This window comes from Oreochromis niloticus, linkage group LG19 (assembly GCF_001858045.2).
Source record: "Oreochromis niloticus isolate F11D_XX linkage group LG19, O_niloticus_UMD_NMBU, whole genome shotgun sequence".
NCBI lineage: Eukaryota > Metazoa > Chordata > Actinopteri > Cichliformes > Cichlidae > Oreochromis > Oreochromis niloticus.
In genome coordinates, this window is record NC_031983.2 from 7,145,867 (window position 1) to 7,162,246 (window position 16,380).

Genomic DNA, 16,380 nt, shown 5'->3' on the forward strand with positions numbered 1-16,380 from the left:
AGTCTGGCAGTCTGAGGCTATTTACCGGCATTCAGGATGTCTGCTGTAAGCTGTTACCGCCTCTGCCACTTCGGCCCGTTTAGAAAAAACACACTGCAGGCTTTCACTACGATGTGAAGCTGTGCATTCAGAGATTTTACGCTGAAGTTGTTAGCAAGCTTTTCCAAAGTGGCCTGCAGTACAAAGACCGCATCAGGAAGTTTTCTTTAAGAAAACGTATTTATTTTGTTCATGTTTTCTCTCTGGATAAAAGCAATCAATTAAATCAATTCTAATTTAAGTCAAACTGAATCAAGTCTGAAAGATTAAAAGTCAAACATGAAAACAAAGCAATAGTAGGTTTGAGTCTTGCACACACATTGAGCTGGTTGAATAGTTTAAATGTTGATACTGACAGAAGTAAAACATTTGTAAGCTGACCTCAGATCAAAAATTTAGAAATTGGTATAAGATGCAACTAAGTTCCCCAAGCAGAAGCCTATGGATAATCATTAAATGAGCACCATCTTAATTCCAGATCACTTTTAAAACCATTCTTCTTATTATTATTATTTATTTTTTGGATACACCTAGTTGCTGTTGGAGTCTCCACATTTATATTTCCATGGAATAGCTTTGCTTGTTTTTCACATGATTTTAGAAAATTTAAAATTTCTCGTTTCTCTTGAACACCAGTTCATCTCCCCTCCCCGACCCATCTCTCGCCATGCAATCGTTGTAGCTGGATGACAAACGATTGGGTGAACTGTTAATGATGACCACAGGGCACTGAGAGTTTTCTGGAGCGGCAGTATCTCCCACAATCGTTGCCTCAGCTTCAGTTTTATTTTAGTTTGAGCTGAGTGTGATGACGTTTGATTTGGTTGGATCTTTGTAGCGACTTTCACAAAGGGGCTTTGATTTCGGCTGGGCGTGCGCCTGTCGCTCTGTCACTGAAGCAGTTGCGCATTTTGCTTTTGGCACCAATTTTGTTGAGTGGTTAAGGGTGGACTGGGAGTTGGTTCAACATATCATGGTCTGTTTGACATAGTTAGCATGTTTTGGGCTGGTTTTCACTTTTATACAGTCTGCTGACTCCCCCCTTTTTTTTGTCTCCATATCCTACACTCTATCTTTTACCCTTCACTTATATCCCATTGTCTTCCCTTTATTACTGTAGTTCCATCAACTCTTTCCTCTCACTTTTTAGATTCATCTCTAACTGTCTGCTCCTCACCTTCTGCTGTCTCGCTCCGTATGGTACAACAAAGGCAGCACAGTGTGGCGTCTGGCTGGTCGAGAGCTTGCCGAGAGGGGTGGAGACGCTTTCTGTATCTCTGGAGTCATGCTAGCTGACAGAATAGAGCGTGTAAAGTGTGTGCAGCCAGCAAAAGCCATCCCTCCTCGTTCTTTGTTCACCTACACCTGAACTCCGCAGGTCTCTGAATGCCAAAACAGCTCACATCACAAAAGAGCAGTGAGAGGCTGTTACCTGCTGGAGAAACAGCGGCGTTTGATCTGTGCGACAGTGGCATTTAGTTTTGTGCTCGTGGGAGAAGGTTTAATGCGAGCGGTTATAAGAGCCATATAATGTCAATTACAGATATACAACTCTGATTATGCTCGTACAAGTCTAATCGCCTGCATAAATCCATTGGTAGTCACACAGTGGCCCATAAAAGCGACTTTGTGGGGACGTGCTGTTGCTCCTGCAGATGAACTCTTTTATCACTATGACAAATGAAATGAGTTTAAATTGTAAACTGCACATTAACTTCTGAGGATAAAGGTGCAAGTGTGGTGTAAATAATATGAAGAGCTCATTTATGTATGACATAAGGAATTTATAACTTTATAAATATCTGACACAGGACCTTAAAGATGCATTCGGCCTTTCAGTTCCTTCAAGCCTCATCAGAAATGGTGTCGATTTCTGATGCCATTTTTGGTTGCTGGGGGATTCCCATGATGCACTGAGTATTTCTTCAGTCACCTTACTCACTCACTATGTGTTAATAGACATCTCTGCATTGAAACACACTTCTTAGTAATCTCTGTCTCTCTTCCACAGCATGTCTTCTATCCTGTCTTCCTTCTCTCACTCCAACCGGTCGCAGCAGATGGCCCCGCCCCTCCCTGAGCCTGGTTCTGCCAGAGGTTTCTTCCTGTTAAAAGGGAGTTTTTCCTTCCCACTGTTGCCAAAGTGCTTGCACATAGGGGGTCATATGATTGTTGGGTTTATCTCTGTATGTATTATTGTAGGGTCTACCTTACAATATAAAGCGCCTTGAGGTGACTGTTGTTGTGATTTGGCGCTGTATAAATAAAATTGAATAAAACTGAATTTTTATAGAAGGAAACACAGGAAAAAACTGAGGTATGGCAAATTACACAAGAACTTTACTGGCAATCGGTGGCAACAGGTCTCATGGTGTGATGAATCCAAATTTAAAACTTATCAGTTCAAATCCACGTCATATATATGGAGCAGGTCAGGAGAGAGGGATAACAATGAATGTGTAGAGCTAAAGCACGGCTGGAGGCTCTGTCATGTTTGGGGCTGCATTTCAACCAGTGCTGTTGGGGATCTTATCAAAATTGATGGAGTTATAAAAGCAGAAAAGTACCATCAGGTTTTGACCCACCATGCAGTGCAATCTAAAAAGTGTCTGAATTGCAACAGCTTCATTTTCAGCATGACAATGAACCCAAACACACTGCCAATCTAATAAAAACATACCTGAATATAAAAACACACAGTAGACCCCTATCAGTCATGGATCTCAGCATTACTGAAGCAGTGTGGGATCATCTTTACAGAGAACAGAACAAAAGACAGCCAACGTCCAAAGAACCTTGAATGTCCTTGAAGAAGCCTGGAGAACTATTTAGGAAGACTGCTTAAAGAAAGCTTGACTAAGAGAGTTCAATCGGCATTGCAGAGTAAAGGTGTTCATAATAAATATTGACTTAAGCTATCATTCTACAAACTCTATTGTTGACCTATGTTCTGTATTTCCACATATGTTTGAACATGTTTCAAGAAATCGCTGTACCTATTTACCATTTTCCTTGCAAACTATAAAGAGATGAGGACTGGTTCAACACTCTTGCACAATACTGCATTTCGTGATGAGAGACCTATCATACTTTCTGACTGTGAAATGTGGTTTAAGAAAAGAATTCACCATTTTCATTACCTGCACCTTCTGGGTCTTCATCGTAATCTTCATCATCACCAGACGACAGAGAATCTGACGAAAGAAAATACAAAAAAAGTAACGAAATTATTTCATTTAAAATAATATAAATGAATAATAATTCATTTAAAAAAAATACAGCAGTTGTATGAGAAAACACATAATACAGTGTATTTTCTTATACAACTCCCTGAACTATTTTGCCTATTGGATAAGAAGGAAATTACATGTGGAAAGTTTGTAGACCAGAATGTATTTTATGCAACAAGAGGGAGATAAAGGCAAAGGGGGTGTTCACAACCAAGCACGAATAGACAAATACACACACACACACACACACACACAGACGCATGAATGCATATTAAAGCTGTTCATTCAGAAACTCATGAATGAGCCCACAGTTCTCTGTAGCGTGGCAGCTCTCTCAGATATTACAATCCAAACATTTGCACAGACGGTACAAATAAGAGGGTCATTAGTGTCGCTGAGACGCACTTGCACAAGAGTGTGCGCACATGTGCTGATACACGCACAAAAAACTATTCTTTCTAGCTATCTCTGCAACACACACTGACCCTAACTCTTGCTAACGGTTAGCGCGCCGGTTCACGCCAAATTACTTTCCATCTTGCTCTCCATCTTGTTTAGGTTTGCTGTATCACACGTTTTCACTCCGCTGCTGTAATTATTTTCGATGTGACCTCAACGTTTTCTGGTTCAGCTCCACGGGTCTGGTTAATGAGAGCCAGCTGTTACCTCGACAACTCTCCTGGAACTAGCAGGTTTTGTTTCTATTATTGGACACCTCAGCCCACAACTCCACTCTGCTATTGTTTTGCACCTTAGAAGCAAGGCAGCAGTTACAATTGACTGACAGATCAGACGGGTGCCAACACTGTATCAGTAAACCAAGTATTTAACACACTATAGTGGTTGTCAAAATGAATGACATAATAGAAAACTTTGGAATAATAGAGAGAAATTATAGAGAAAAGCAGGCACATGTATTTTAGTGCACTGATAAAGCTCTAAAGGCTTCGAGCTTTAGCATACAGTTAAGATACAGTGTAGCCATAGACTGGACATAAAGGATGGACGTAACCACCTTAAACATTTTGACAGCTGCCATCTTGTTATCTGAGGAATCAGACATCACATGAAAAGGTTGACCGACAAAGTAGCCACATCGTAAATCCCAGTTTATTGTCTATTTTACTGTATTTGGATCATATTTTGTTAACGCTATATTAGGCAGCACTTGAAACAAGTGATGGAGTCCATAAACTCGTAGGAGAAATGTTCACTTAGATCGTAAATCACACGAGTCTTTTTATTTTTAACCAGAGGATTTGCTCCATGCAGGCTTTGAGAAAGAAGTCAGGTTTAGGCCACTTCTATCCATCCTTCATAGTCTATGGGTGCAAATGGTCATTTGTAGTTGTTGTTATTTGCTATTAAACTTTTAGCAGTTTCTGTCTGCTAAAACTGCTCTGCACCCAGATGTGTAAATCATATTTCACTGCTTTATGTGTTTCTTATCCTCCTAAGACCTGAACTCTTCCATGGCATGCATTTTTAATTTCTCTTTGATATTTGGGCATATTAGGACCTGATGAATGTAAAAACAAGGAATCACCAGATTTTTTTTTACCTGATTTTTGTTTCTAAGAAAAATGAGAGCCACATATGAGGATATTCGTTTTAAATTTCAATAAAACAGAGGCAGTACAATGTCCTCGTAAGTGGATATCAGGCCCTTGTAGAGCAAAATTTAGTCCTAGGAGGTTAAATATTCTCTGTTTAATCATAAGTCATAAGTCTTTTGTCATGCCCATCACCCCCAACGGTCGCAGCAGGTGCTGCCTGTGTCTGAGCCTGGTTCTGCTGGAGGTTTCTTCCTGTTAAAAGGGTTTTTCCTTCCCACTTTCGCCAAGTGCTTACTCATAGGTGGTTACCAGATTCTTGGGGTTTTCTGTGTATTGTAGGGTCTTTACCTTACAGTATAAATCACCTTGAGGCAACTTTTATCGTGATTTAGTGCTTTATAAATAAAACTGAATTTTTGTCAATAAGTAATTCACATACTTTTTAAACATCTCAGTTTGCAGTTTGTTTCTCACTTGTAGCATGTGTGTGTGTGTGTGTGTGTACAGTGAGATTTGGCCCCTTTCTGCTGCCTGGAAGCTGTCCAAGTGCTAAATCTGATACCGCCCTTAAATATCTGACACCTTGCTCAAATATTTGAGGGAAAACACAATAGTCCATGTGTGTTTTAGATAAAACGGAGGCTCTATGTTTAAAGTAGAGGGAGGAGAATCGGCGGTATAAGGGGGGAAAAAAACAGGATATTGCAACGCATACTGGAAGAAGTCTGGCTTCTTGAGTAATTTAAACATGCACGGAGAGCTGAAACAATATGAAATGTCAGACATTAGTCTGAAATGAACTGGCAGCCTGTGCAACACCTGACACATGTTAAGTGGAGGTGGAAGCAGCTTCAGTTATCTCTCTTTATTTATCAACTTCTTTAAAGACCAAAAAAAGTCAGATTTTAAAGGAGAACGCTCCGTATTCTTCCTTTTAAGTCACTGTGTTTGCACAGTGTCCTGGTGTGCAGTGTGGAGCTGATACGAAGATCCGGGAGGAGAACCTGCCCACCTCTGATCAGTTATCGAAAATGCCTATTTTCTTCCTGGTTTTCTGCCAAACAAATGCATCCATGTGTGTGTGTGTGTGTGTGTGTGTGTGTGTGTGTGTGAGAGAGAGAGAGGAGGTGGGGTGAGTGAGCTGAGAGCGAACTCTCTCATTTCTTGCCACCCCATCTGCTTTCAATGATGAAATGTCTGAGCTAATTGCTTTCTAATTAGTTGTCAATAACAGGCTCAGTTGGTGTCCATGAGTTTTACGGGTAAATGCGACTCCACTTTTAAGCACACGCACATGCACACGCACACACAGAACCTCCCCCACCCCCTACACAAGCATTCCTATTAGAGCTCCACTTGCATCGCACACTTGTTTAAAATGTTTCCCATCCCCTCGCCGGATAATGAATTTCACCTTTGACTATGCATCAGGAGGTGGGAATCTGTGTGAAGCTTGGCTGGGTGTTAGCCGGTGAAAGCCTGTACCGGTATGCTGGATATGTGCTTGTGTGTGTGTTGGTGTGTGTGTGTGTGTGCAGCTTGGCAGGCAGATGACATGGAGCTGAAACTGAGCAGGAGTAGCAAATAATAGAAATTTCTTCCTGAGCTAAGTTTTCAGTGTTTCTCTATAAACAGCTGTCATGTAGAGACAGCGCTACTGTAACTGTTTGAGTATGTTTATTGATAGAAAATACTTTGAGACTCGGTTTGTCTGTCAGAGAGGCAGAACAACCGAGACAGGTCGGATTTCAGAGAGCTCTGCGGGGTGCAGCCAAAGCGCCTGTTTCTGCTGGAGCTCTGCTAGTAACTCAACTATCTTAAAAATATTGTGGGTCTCGTATCCTATTTAAAGCTCAACAGTTAACGTATCTGCCTTCCACGTTTGCATTTAAATATATGGCTAGATGCCCCTACTTAAAGTTTTCAGACACTCATCAAATATTAACCAATCATTACCCTCTTCTTGCAGCCAAACTTCTGTCCTTTCGACACACTTTCCCCACGCTCTCACCTGTCACCCTGATGGTGTAGTTGCTGAGCAGCGCGTTGCTCCGGGCGAGCCGGCACGAGTAGACCCCGGAGTCGTCATACGACACATTGATAATGCGGAGCATCCTCTGGCCCAACCGTATCCGGTTGCAAGGCACAAGTCCAGCGCCGTCTTTGAACCACACAATAGGCTCCGAGTGGTCTTCCTGCTCTTCTGGATCACATGACATTTCCAGAGTGTCCCCGATGCCCAGAACATAGTCCTCCAGGAAGGCCGTCTCGCTGGACACAGGGTCTGCAAACAAAGAAAGAAGGAAATGGTTTATGTAAGAAGAAGTTTTTAATATGCCGCTAAATGCAATCAACTTCATGCATGGGGTCACTATTTAGCCTCACATCTAAGTCAAAAAACACTTAATCTGATAGTAAAGAAGGATTGGACACCCCTGCCCATATCAACTTTAAAAAAAAGCAAAAAAGTAGCAGAATCGGGTAATCTGGTCCTGCAAGTCAGAAAAGCGCAACTTTTTTTTAACTTGTCCAGTATGCAGATCTATGTGGAAATGACCTCCCCCCCTCACCCCCCCCCCTCGTCTCCACGCCTCCTCCTCAGCCGGCCCTGGTCGAACACCAGCTCATTTACTCCACGAGCTCCGTGTGCCAGCTTGGTTAGAGCCAAGGAAAAATCAACATGTTTACTAGCCTGGCTAAGGATGCCAGCCTCCACTGGAGGACGGTGGAGAGATGGAGGGACACGTCTGGATAAACAAACTCTGGCTCCCCTCGTGTCTCCTGCAGTCCCCTCATTAGAGGTGTCTTCTTATTCTGAACTTAATCACACATCATCACCCATTGCAGAGACACAAGAAAGATGGCGCCCACTGGTTTATTTACTAGCTTATTTAAGCAAACACACTTAAAAAAAAACACACATTCAGGACACTTACGAGGACGTCACAGACGCTTTCACACACGCGGGAATGTAGCCACTGTAAAAGTCTTCGAATGAGCTGCTCAGGCAACACAGTACACAACGCACACTTGTTTGCTCGCACAAGTGCACACCCACCCACCCATGGGAATAGTGAATGAGGTGTGTTAAGAGCGTGATTTACGATGGCAAATACACCCACTGTTGACCCGCTAAAAGGGCAACGATGTTACTCAAGCAGCGATCATGAACGCAGCCCTCTGGAGAAACACTCCATGATTTTAAATAAAGGCCAATTAATTTACTAAAGCAGTTCATGTTGTTCAATATCACCCTGATATTAAACTTAAACAAGCAACACACAAAGCAACTTCAGCCATTAGATAAATGTGGTGGAGTCAACAAGCCCAATTCATTTCTCCCATGTAGCGCGGCTCATGAATCAAATGAACAGGACAGATGATTTGTGCGTCTTTTTCTCTGTCTTATTGCATCCATCGACCCATTAAAAAATCCTGGAGATATTAAGTCAAGGTGCTGAACGCCGCTGTGCAGTTCTCTGCGTAGCCTCTGGCTTTGACAGCCGTATTTACAATGCTTTTTGTTCAAACAAAAAAAAAGGTCCATTCAGGAGAAGAAAAACACTGAGGCAACAGTGCCGAACGCATAAATCCAAGCCCAGCATGAATGAATGAATGAATGAATGGCTGGCTATGGAACAAACGCAGAATACAGGCCACAGAATATCTCCAGGTCTTAAAACATGGGAAATTTGGGTTTATGACATAGATATAATAATCTCCAGAGACTCATATCTCACTTGTGCTTTATGGAAGGCGAGCGCTCAAGCACAACCTCGTATAGCAGCTCTGAATGAGCAGCAGCAGCAGCTAGAAGTGTTTCTTTGTATGAGGCACTGACTTGGTTTAGAACCATTTTTATTCCTTGCACACAATAATGTGCAACCATTCAAAGAGTCTCACTTTTATGTGCTAAAGTTTTGATATATATACAAAAGGATTGGCCAATATTAGCATACAGGCTTAAAAAATGCCACAAAGTTGCCCTTCTTTCCAGAAATCTGGTAATATTCATAATGTGTACAAATCTACTTTAAGCAGGCTATAGCCTTAGTGGAGAAAAATCTGGATTAAGCAGTAAAGTTTATTTAATTAGGATTTGTTAATAGCAAAGCAAGGCGAGGCGTTCATGTGATCCAGCTTGCAAAACAATACTTTTTTCCTTTTTCACTTTGATCCTGGGGAAAATGGATAGGATGAACATTTGCACACCACTTGGATGTTTACACCACCAGAGGCTAAACAAATGCAATTTACAGAAAGAGCAAAACAAAGAAAAAATACACTTCTTGGATGTTAAGGGGGGGAAAAAACCCTCAATTTTTCAGATGTTGCACAAAAGAGCAAAGAACCATTTTCTTGGTCACCATCAACGACCAAATATCTGTTTCTTTCTCAGATCCTGCACTTTGAAATGCAGATTTGGAAAGTGCTTTGAATAAAAAGTGGATTTTTGGTTTGAAAAAGCCTCACGCCGTGCCGGCTGCACAACCTCTCAGGACAGATGTACCAGCCGGTGAGCTCTGGTGGAGATCCGGGTCTCCACGCTGCACCTTTCAAGTGAAACTTCTCCTACGTGACGTGATGTGTTTGATCACACTGACAAGAGACGGCTCTTTGAGCGGCAATAAAATGTGCTCGTGGTGGTGAGTCACAGAGAAATGCTCCTTAATTAGCAGCTGATCACCTACAGAAAAAAAATCCAGCTGCTGTGTGCCTAGCTGTGGAGGAATGGGGTTTTAATAGGCAGCGTCCGGGTGGGCGCTTATGGAAGTGAATAAATGTGAAGCAGGGTGTTGCTCGGGCACTTTTTCCTGCATACGAGTTAAGATCAAAAATGAATCAAAGGTAGTTTGATTCATTTTATTCAGCAGAATGAAATGAAACTCGGCCACAGCGTCTCACGTGGTTCCCTGCATCTGAAAGAGTGAGGCCTAATAATCCAAAGTGAGTCCTTGAAAGACCACAGGAAGCTTTCCCAGAAACCTTAGCAGGAGCCGAGGAACTACAGCGCTACTCAGACTAAAGAATAATTAGCTACTTTGAAAAAAATCATAATGCAGACTTTCAAAATAAACGTAGATATTAAACATGAGTTCTGATGAAAACGCAGGGAAAATCATCAAACCAGAGGCGATTCATCCAAAACACAAACTCTGTCCTTCTGATAGCATCCAGTCTAGATCAGGGGTCGGGGACAAACTCATTTCACATACAGCCCACTGTGATCCTAAGTGAAACTCCCCTTTCTGTCAGTGTAAAGAAGTTTAACAACACTGAGATATCTTAAATACAAGAAAAAGAAGTTCATTTTCAACAGTACAGCTCAGTTTTTTTTAAATGATAAAGAAACGCTGCTGTAGTAAGAAACCTGTGAGCACGACTCTTAAACTGTAAGAAACAAATGCGTTGAGTTACAGAAGTTTATCCAAGAGATACACAGTGTATACTTTGGTATTGCATGAATGGTCATATGGGAGGTCTTTATCAGTAAAGATAAAGCTGTAAAAGTTACGAAAATACAGTTAAATGTCGAAAATGAGTGCCTTCTTTCACATTTACCAAAGCTCTCCAGTTGGACGTCTTTGCCGGGACGATTCTGGGTCCTGGGCCTTTTGTTTGACACCCCTGATCTAGATCTTCCTGTCGTGTGTGTGTGTGTGTGTGTGTGTGTGTGTGTGTGTGTTTGAGGGGGGGGGGAATCTCCCAACGGAACCTGCAGCCAGCTGGAAGCAATGTGTGATGTGTGTTTTTTGAGTGTGTGTGTTAGAGTGGATGTGGGTTCTGATATGTGTGCGTGTAGTTGTGCAGTACAGGCTGGACAGTCACTCCATAAATCAAGAGACCCCTGCCCTCCTGGCCCTTCTAACCCTCTCGGCTCAATATCATAACAAATAGCCCTTCAGAATAATATAAAGTCTGTCTTTGAGATAGGACCGCGCGCAGTCCGCTAACGTGCCGCTCACAGACTCCATCTTTTTCTGCGCCTCTGAAGAGGTTTATTTATCCTCTACAAACTTCTGGAGGGGCCAGCAGGCAGGCTGCAGGCCCCTGGGATGAAAAGGCCTCTTTATGTGGGGGAACCTTTCCACGCCTGGCTTTCTCCCACTCGAGCGCACACACTGAAGGACCGAGCGACGGATCCCGAGGAACAGGAAGAAGTGTAGACCAGAGTGAGAAGCTGCCGCCGTGGCCGCTGTCGTATCAGGACTTTTTAGGGGAAATTCTCAAGATGTCAGCAGATCTCAAAGGTTTTCGCTCGCAGAAAGAACACAAGGTTTTCTAAACTAAAAGGTTAAACTAATAGATACGCTGCCCATCGCACTATGTTTTGATAGAGATGTGAACAAATGCAGGCTAGATGCAAATAAATGGCCAACATTACAAATATAAAAAACTGTGCAGTCTTGAATAAGGCACGCTCCTCTCTGCCTTCTCAGTGCGTGCATGTGCATCCCTGGGCTTTCCTGTTTTCACTATATTTGTTTACATGTCTAGATCAGATTTTCTTCCCTAAATCTAAGCTTTTGACACCAACGTCTGAGCGATGGGGGAAAAGAGGAAGATCAAGCGGGACCGAGTCGAGCAAGAATCCTTAAGATGCGGTTTTATATTCCGTTCTGTATTTGGGTGGGATGTTTCCTGATACGTATCCTTCTTTACACATTCAGAGTGAAGAGAGCATTTTCTGAAGTTCACATCCGTCAGTAAACAAGTAAGCTGATGCATCACCGATGCTGCATTTTGATGAATTCATTTTCTGCTCTGAAGGAGGCGAACACGTCGAGTTTCATCTTTCAGCGCTGAGAGACTAATCCTTAAAAAGTTTGGTTGGTTAAGTACCCTTCCTAACTTCCTGCTGATGATGGTCCGGGTTGATTTATGATGCTGTTTCAGTCGGGCTGTTTTACATAAGGCAGAATCCGAACCGGTTCAAAGAGGCTGGCAAGAGGGATCGTAAATGGTGAACGATAACAGGACTCACTTTCTTCGGGGAAGGAGGGCTTAACAGGTACTTTTATTGAGTCTGGTACAAAAGCAGGAGCACATACTTTTTCAGACCATATCTGCTTCTAAACTGCTCTTGAAAGTGATGGATTCCAGATGGGCCGGGGAGACGTTCATCTTTATCAAGCGCCCTCTTTTTCCTCCTCCTCCTCCTCACTACAGCTAATAACACAACAAGGCCATGTTTCCAACATGTGCGGAGCATGCCGATGCTAAACCAGCAGCAAACAATTTAGCAGCAAATGGCCTTTTAAAGAAGGTAATTAGTTGTTCTTCTACTGCAGAAAAAGGTTGGACTTCTTCTTTTTAAGCAAATGCATCACTAACTCCACACAGGGCAACAAACAGGTTTTAGGATTTTATACAGAGGCTGAGTAACTTTTGCTGAATCTTAAGTTGTTTTCACACATATGCACGTGCAATGTTGTTGGGAAAATGTTTTTCTACTCTACTCTAAGACTCAAGATGCCACACAATCATACAAGCAGTTTTTTTCTATGCCTAAGCGCTTTCTATCCAACATTCACACACATTCATGCTCTGATGAACACATCAGAGAGCAACTTGGGGTTCAGTTTCTTGCCCAGGGATACTTTGGCATGCAGGCTGGAGCAGCCAGGGAATGAACCACCAACCTTCCAATTAGTGGATGACTTGCTCTTCCTCCTGAGATGTAGTCAGCCCAGATCAGAATCAGGACATGTTTTCAATTTGTTCAGCAGGAGATTTTCTGCTTCACATTTTTCATTTATACTTTATTTGTCAGGGAATACATACAAAAAAAGAGAAAAGATGCATTGTATCAAATTGAGCTACTAGCTAATTTCAATCTGCAGATCCTGGACAGGTCAAACAACAAACAGAAATAGTTTAATAGTTAATAGTTTAATTATTTATATAGCACATTTAATTACAACAGGAGCGTTGACCAAAGTGCTGTACAAGAATAGAACATACATAATAAAACAACTTAGAGTATTAAAAGCAAACACCAAATATGAATTAACAAATAACAAATAACTCTCATGCTGTATTAAAAGCCAGTAAATAAAAATGTGTTTTAAGATATGATTTAAAAAGATTGACAGTGGGAGCCTGTCTGATGTGTAGGGGTAAATTATTCCACAGCTTAGGCGCTACGACTGCAAATGCTCGATCACCTCGATGAACCAGCCTCGACCTTGGTACAGCTAAAAGCAAAAGATCACTTGATCTAAGAGACCTAAGGGGGGTATAAGTCTGCAAGAGGTCAGACAAATACCCAGGAGCCTGTCCATTCAGGGCTTTGTAAGTCAACAATAAAATTTTAAAATTAATTCTGAAGCGGACAGGGAGCCAATGAAGGGAGGCAAGTACCGGGGAAATGTATAAAAACATGTCTTCAGTAAGCAAATTACACTAATATGATCACTTTTAATCACTTTTATTTAGGCTAAGGTCCTGTCTGGGTGGGGCGTGCAGGAGGAAAGATGCATGACGCATGCTCGCTGCGACTCCGCCGCATGCTTTACGTGCACTGTTCTCACTTTTTAAATAATCAGCCATGATAAAGAAATCATAAACACTAAGATAAAAAAATAAAGTTATTTAGAGTTATAAAAACACTAAATTATCCTCTAACGATATTTCCTGAAGAGCTGGAGGAACGCAGACGGACAGCTTGGTTCGGACCATGATGTCCTCCACAGCAGCCCGTCTGCTCACCGTGTCCCGCCAACAGATTCTTTTACTTCTGCTTCCTATGCTGTAAAGCCAGACCGGCTGCCAACCGTTTGGCAAACTGAACACCCCCACCAGACGAGCCAGCATCACATGACCTTCAAACAGGATCTGTGGAACCCCCACACTCCTACCCACCCCACAAACCACCACCAACAGCAACAACAACCATCACCTCCCCTCGCCATAAAGAGCGCATTTGTCTTCCTCCATTTCACAGCTATGCCAATTGTAAATCCTGCTCATCTTGGAAAAGCTCCCCCCACACTTTGCTTTTTCTCTTTTTTTGAAATGTGCTGCAAAAACCGCTAATCTCTCTTTAATATGGTTTGGCCGGATGTAAATACCTTCGGACAATGCCCCTAATCTGGGCCAGCCTGACAACCTCACACCGTTGTGGAGAAGCCTGCCAGGAGGAGACGGGAGAGAAAAGAGGGATGGCTCAGTGGAGATCAAGGAGGAAGGGGGAAGAGAGGAGAGAGAGGGGAGAGGTTTCCCCCAGCTTGTTGCCTCTATTCTTCTGTGAGCCTGAGCTGCGCCTTCTCAAAGGAGCCTCGAAAATCAAGTTAAAGATAGACGTTGCCTCTAAACATCCCGCCCCGGCCTGTGCCAGCCTTCACCCTCCCTTCCTCCTCCACCTCATCCCTCCTCGGTGGCTGGCCCTCTACTCAGTTGCGCTAACGAGCATCGGAAGCTACTGTACATACAGGGTATCCTGGCAGCGCCCAATCGTCTTTGCTCCTTTCACACCCTCATCATCACCCCCCACCTTGCCTTCATCCCTTCAGCCTCAGAATAGGACCGGGGTTTGGTCCACGGTAATTGTAATTCCAAAGACGAACTGGCCTAGTTTCAATTCAACAGACAAGTGTAAGAAGCTCGCCCCACAACGGCCAGGATGTCTGCGGAGTGTGTGTGTCTGTGTGTGTGTGTGTGTGCGGGCCTACTAAACAACATAATCACCCTTCCCTGAACAACGCGGAGGAACCAATCTGATTACAGCACAGCTTTGAGAGCTTTGAATGCATACGTCACAGCTTCTTACTCGAGTGCTCCTAATAGAGCGAGTAGAAGAAATTTGCTATACAGCATGCTGATTTAGTGCCATTTTCTGGAAAGTCAAATCACTCATGATTTCCCAAAGACTTTGAGGAGGAGGGGGGGCAGACCGGTACTCGGAAAACACTTAGTGAATGTGGGAAATGATCGGAAAAAAGGTGAAACTTGAAAAACCTGAACATGAAAAACAAACATTTTTGCAAGAGTGAGAACTTTTTTCTTTTCCTGCTAAAACTCATCAATGCTCTTCTTCTTCTACAAAAAAACTCATCACTTGATTAGCAACAAGACAAACGAATGCACGCATGAACAGCTAAACATCTGGACAACAAACATGTTTACTGCACATCTGACCTGAAACAGAGTTTCAAAGAGTTCAAAGTGATGTCTGAAGGCGACTCAGCTGATGGAAACCATCTCCGAACACACCGACGGAGCTCGGGGAGATGCCTGATTCAAACATTAAACTTTGACCTCAGCTGACCCCAACCAGGACCCTACTCTGACCTCTCAGTGCGGCAAGTGTACTTCTGATACTCTCCAGCGGCGACGACCCTCCCCCGCAAAAACTCTGGCTCGACAATGATAGCAATGTGTGTGCGTGTGTGTTAAAAAGGAAAGTGTGCCTTAACACTGATCACAGTCCTCAACTCGAGCACTCAGACACACATTTACAAAACAAGCCTAAATCCTGGATCGCTCCGTGTCTAGTCTGTTCCCCTTGGCAACGGTGCAAACTTTGATGGCGGCGTTGTGCATTCATCTGGTGAAGAAACCTACAGTAATCGTGTTTACTCTCTCTCTCGCTTAACCGACTTAACAAAGAGCTGAAAATTAAAACCTCAACTGGGGTTTTGGTAATTAGCCTATCAAGCATTAACCGTGTTTAGGTGAATTCAAATAAGCACAGTTAGAACCAGAAACATGTTGCAGGAGATAAATGTGTCCTAAGTAATCTTTAGATTGATGTCTTTTGTGTTATTTTGGGGAATTTAACTGAAACTCAACTGATATCAAGCAGTGGATACATCAGCATTATTTGGTCTACTTTTGTTAACTCGTGTCCCAGGGTGGGTTGGGGGGGGTGGCGGTGTATGTTTGCATGAGTCCTGGGGTTGGGATCAGCAGGACGTGAAAGCGTTTACTGCTCTGTTTATGATGCCGTTTATTAGTGCGGCGGGACCGTGCGGGTCTCTCCCTCAGCCTGGTTCCAACCTGCCTCCTCTGAAACCTGCTGCTGGGCTCAGCCACATGGTTCAGATCACCTGGGGCACGCTCAAAAACATCCCAAGCTTTCTGGGCAACCGACCACTTCACTTCGTCTCTCGTCTTGCTCTCCCTATAGTCGTTTTTTTGTTCTCACTCTAACCTGACAAGGAAAAATGAGGAGCATGTCACAGAGGACGTATCAAGATTACAGCTCCCTGCGGGTCGTTGTCTGAGCGTGGTGAAAGCCTTGAATGAAGTACTGTTAGGGTATGTTAGCTTATGAGAGCAGGGCAGGGGCAGGAAAAGCCCTTTAATCCCATCATCCCTTCCTCCTGCTTCCCTCCAGGACCTGCCTCCACTCACAGCACAGGCTGACCGTAGAGAGGAGCCTCTGTTTGGGGCGAAGAACAACTGCAGCACAGTTGTCCGAAGACATCTATACTGTTACATTGTTACCACTGTACAAAAAGGCTTTTAGAGCCAGGGATGATTTTAAAAAGCCTGGATTTCATTTTAAACTCAGTAATGAAACATTTGCTTCGAAGTACAAGACATGGGCA

General features: G+C 43.1%; 1 protein-coding gene across 11 annotated transcripts in view; it reads right to left on the bottom strand.

Moving 5' to 3' along the window:
- The window catches only part of fgfr3 (fibroblast growth factor receptor 3), a 67,855-nt gene that overhangs the window by 37,055 nt on the left and 14,420 nt on the right, over positions 1–16,380 (bottom strand). For 9 of the 11 annotated variants that reach the window (XM_019349035.2, XM_019349033.2, XM_019349034.2 and 6 more), the window contains 2 exons: positions 6,837–7,109; positions 3,168–3,233 (listed from right to left, as the gene is read on the bottom strand). In XM_019349035.2, coding sequence (XP_019204580.1) covers positions 3,168–3,233; positions 6,837–7,109 — 339 coding nt within the window. The remainder of the gene's footprint in view (positions 1–3,167; positions 3,234–6,836; positions 7,110–16,380) is intronic. The other 2 variants (XM_019349036.2, XM_005453387.4) reach the window with 1 other exon arrangement.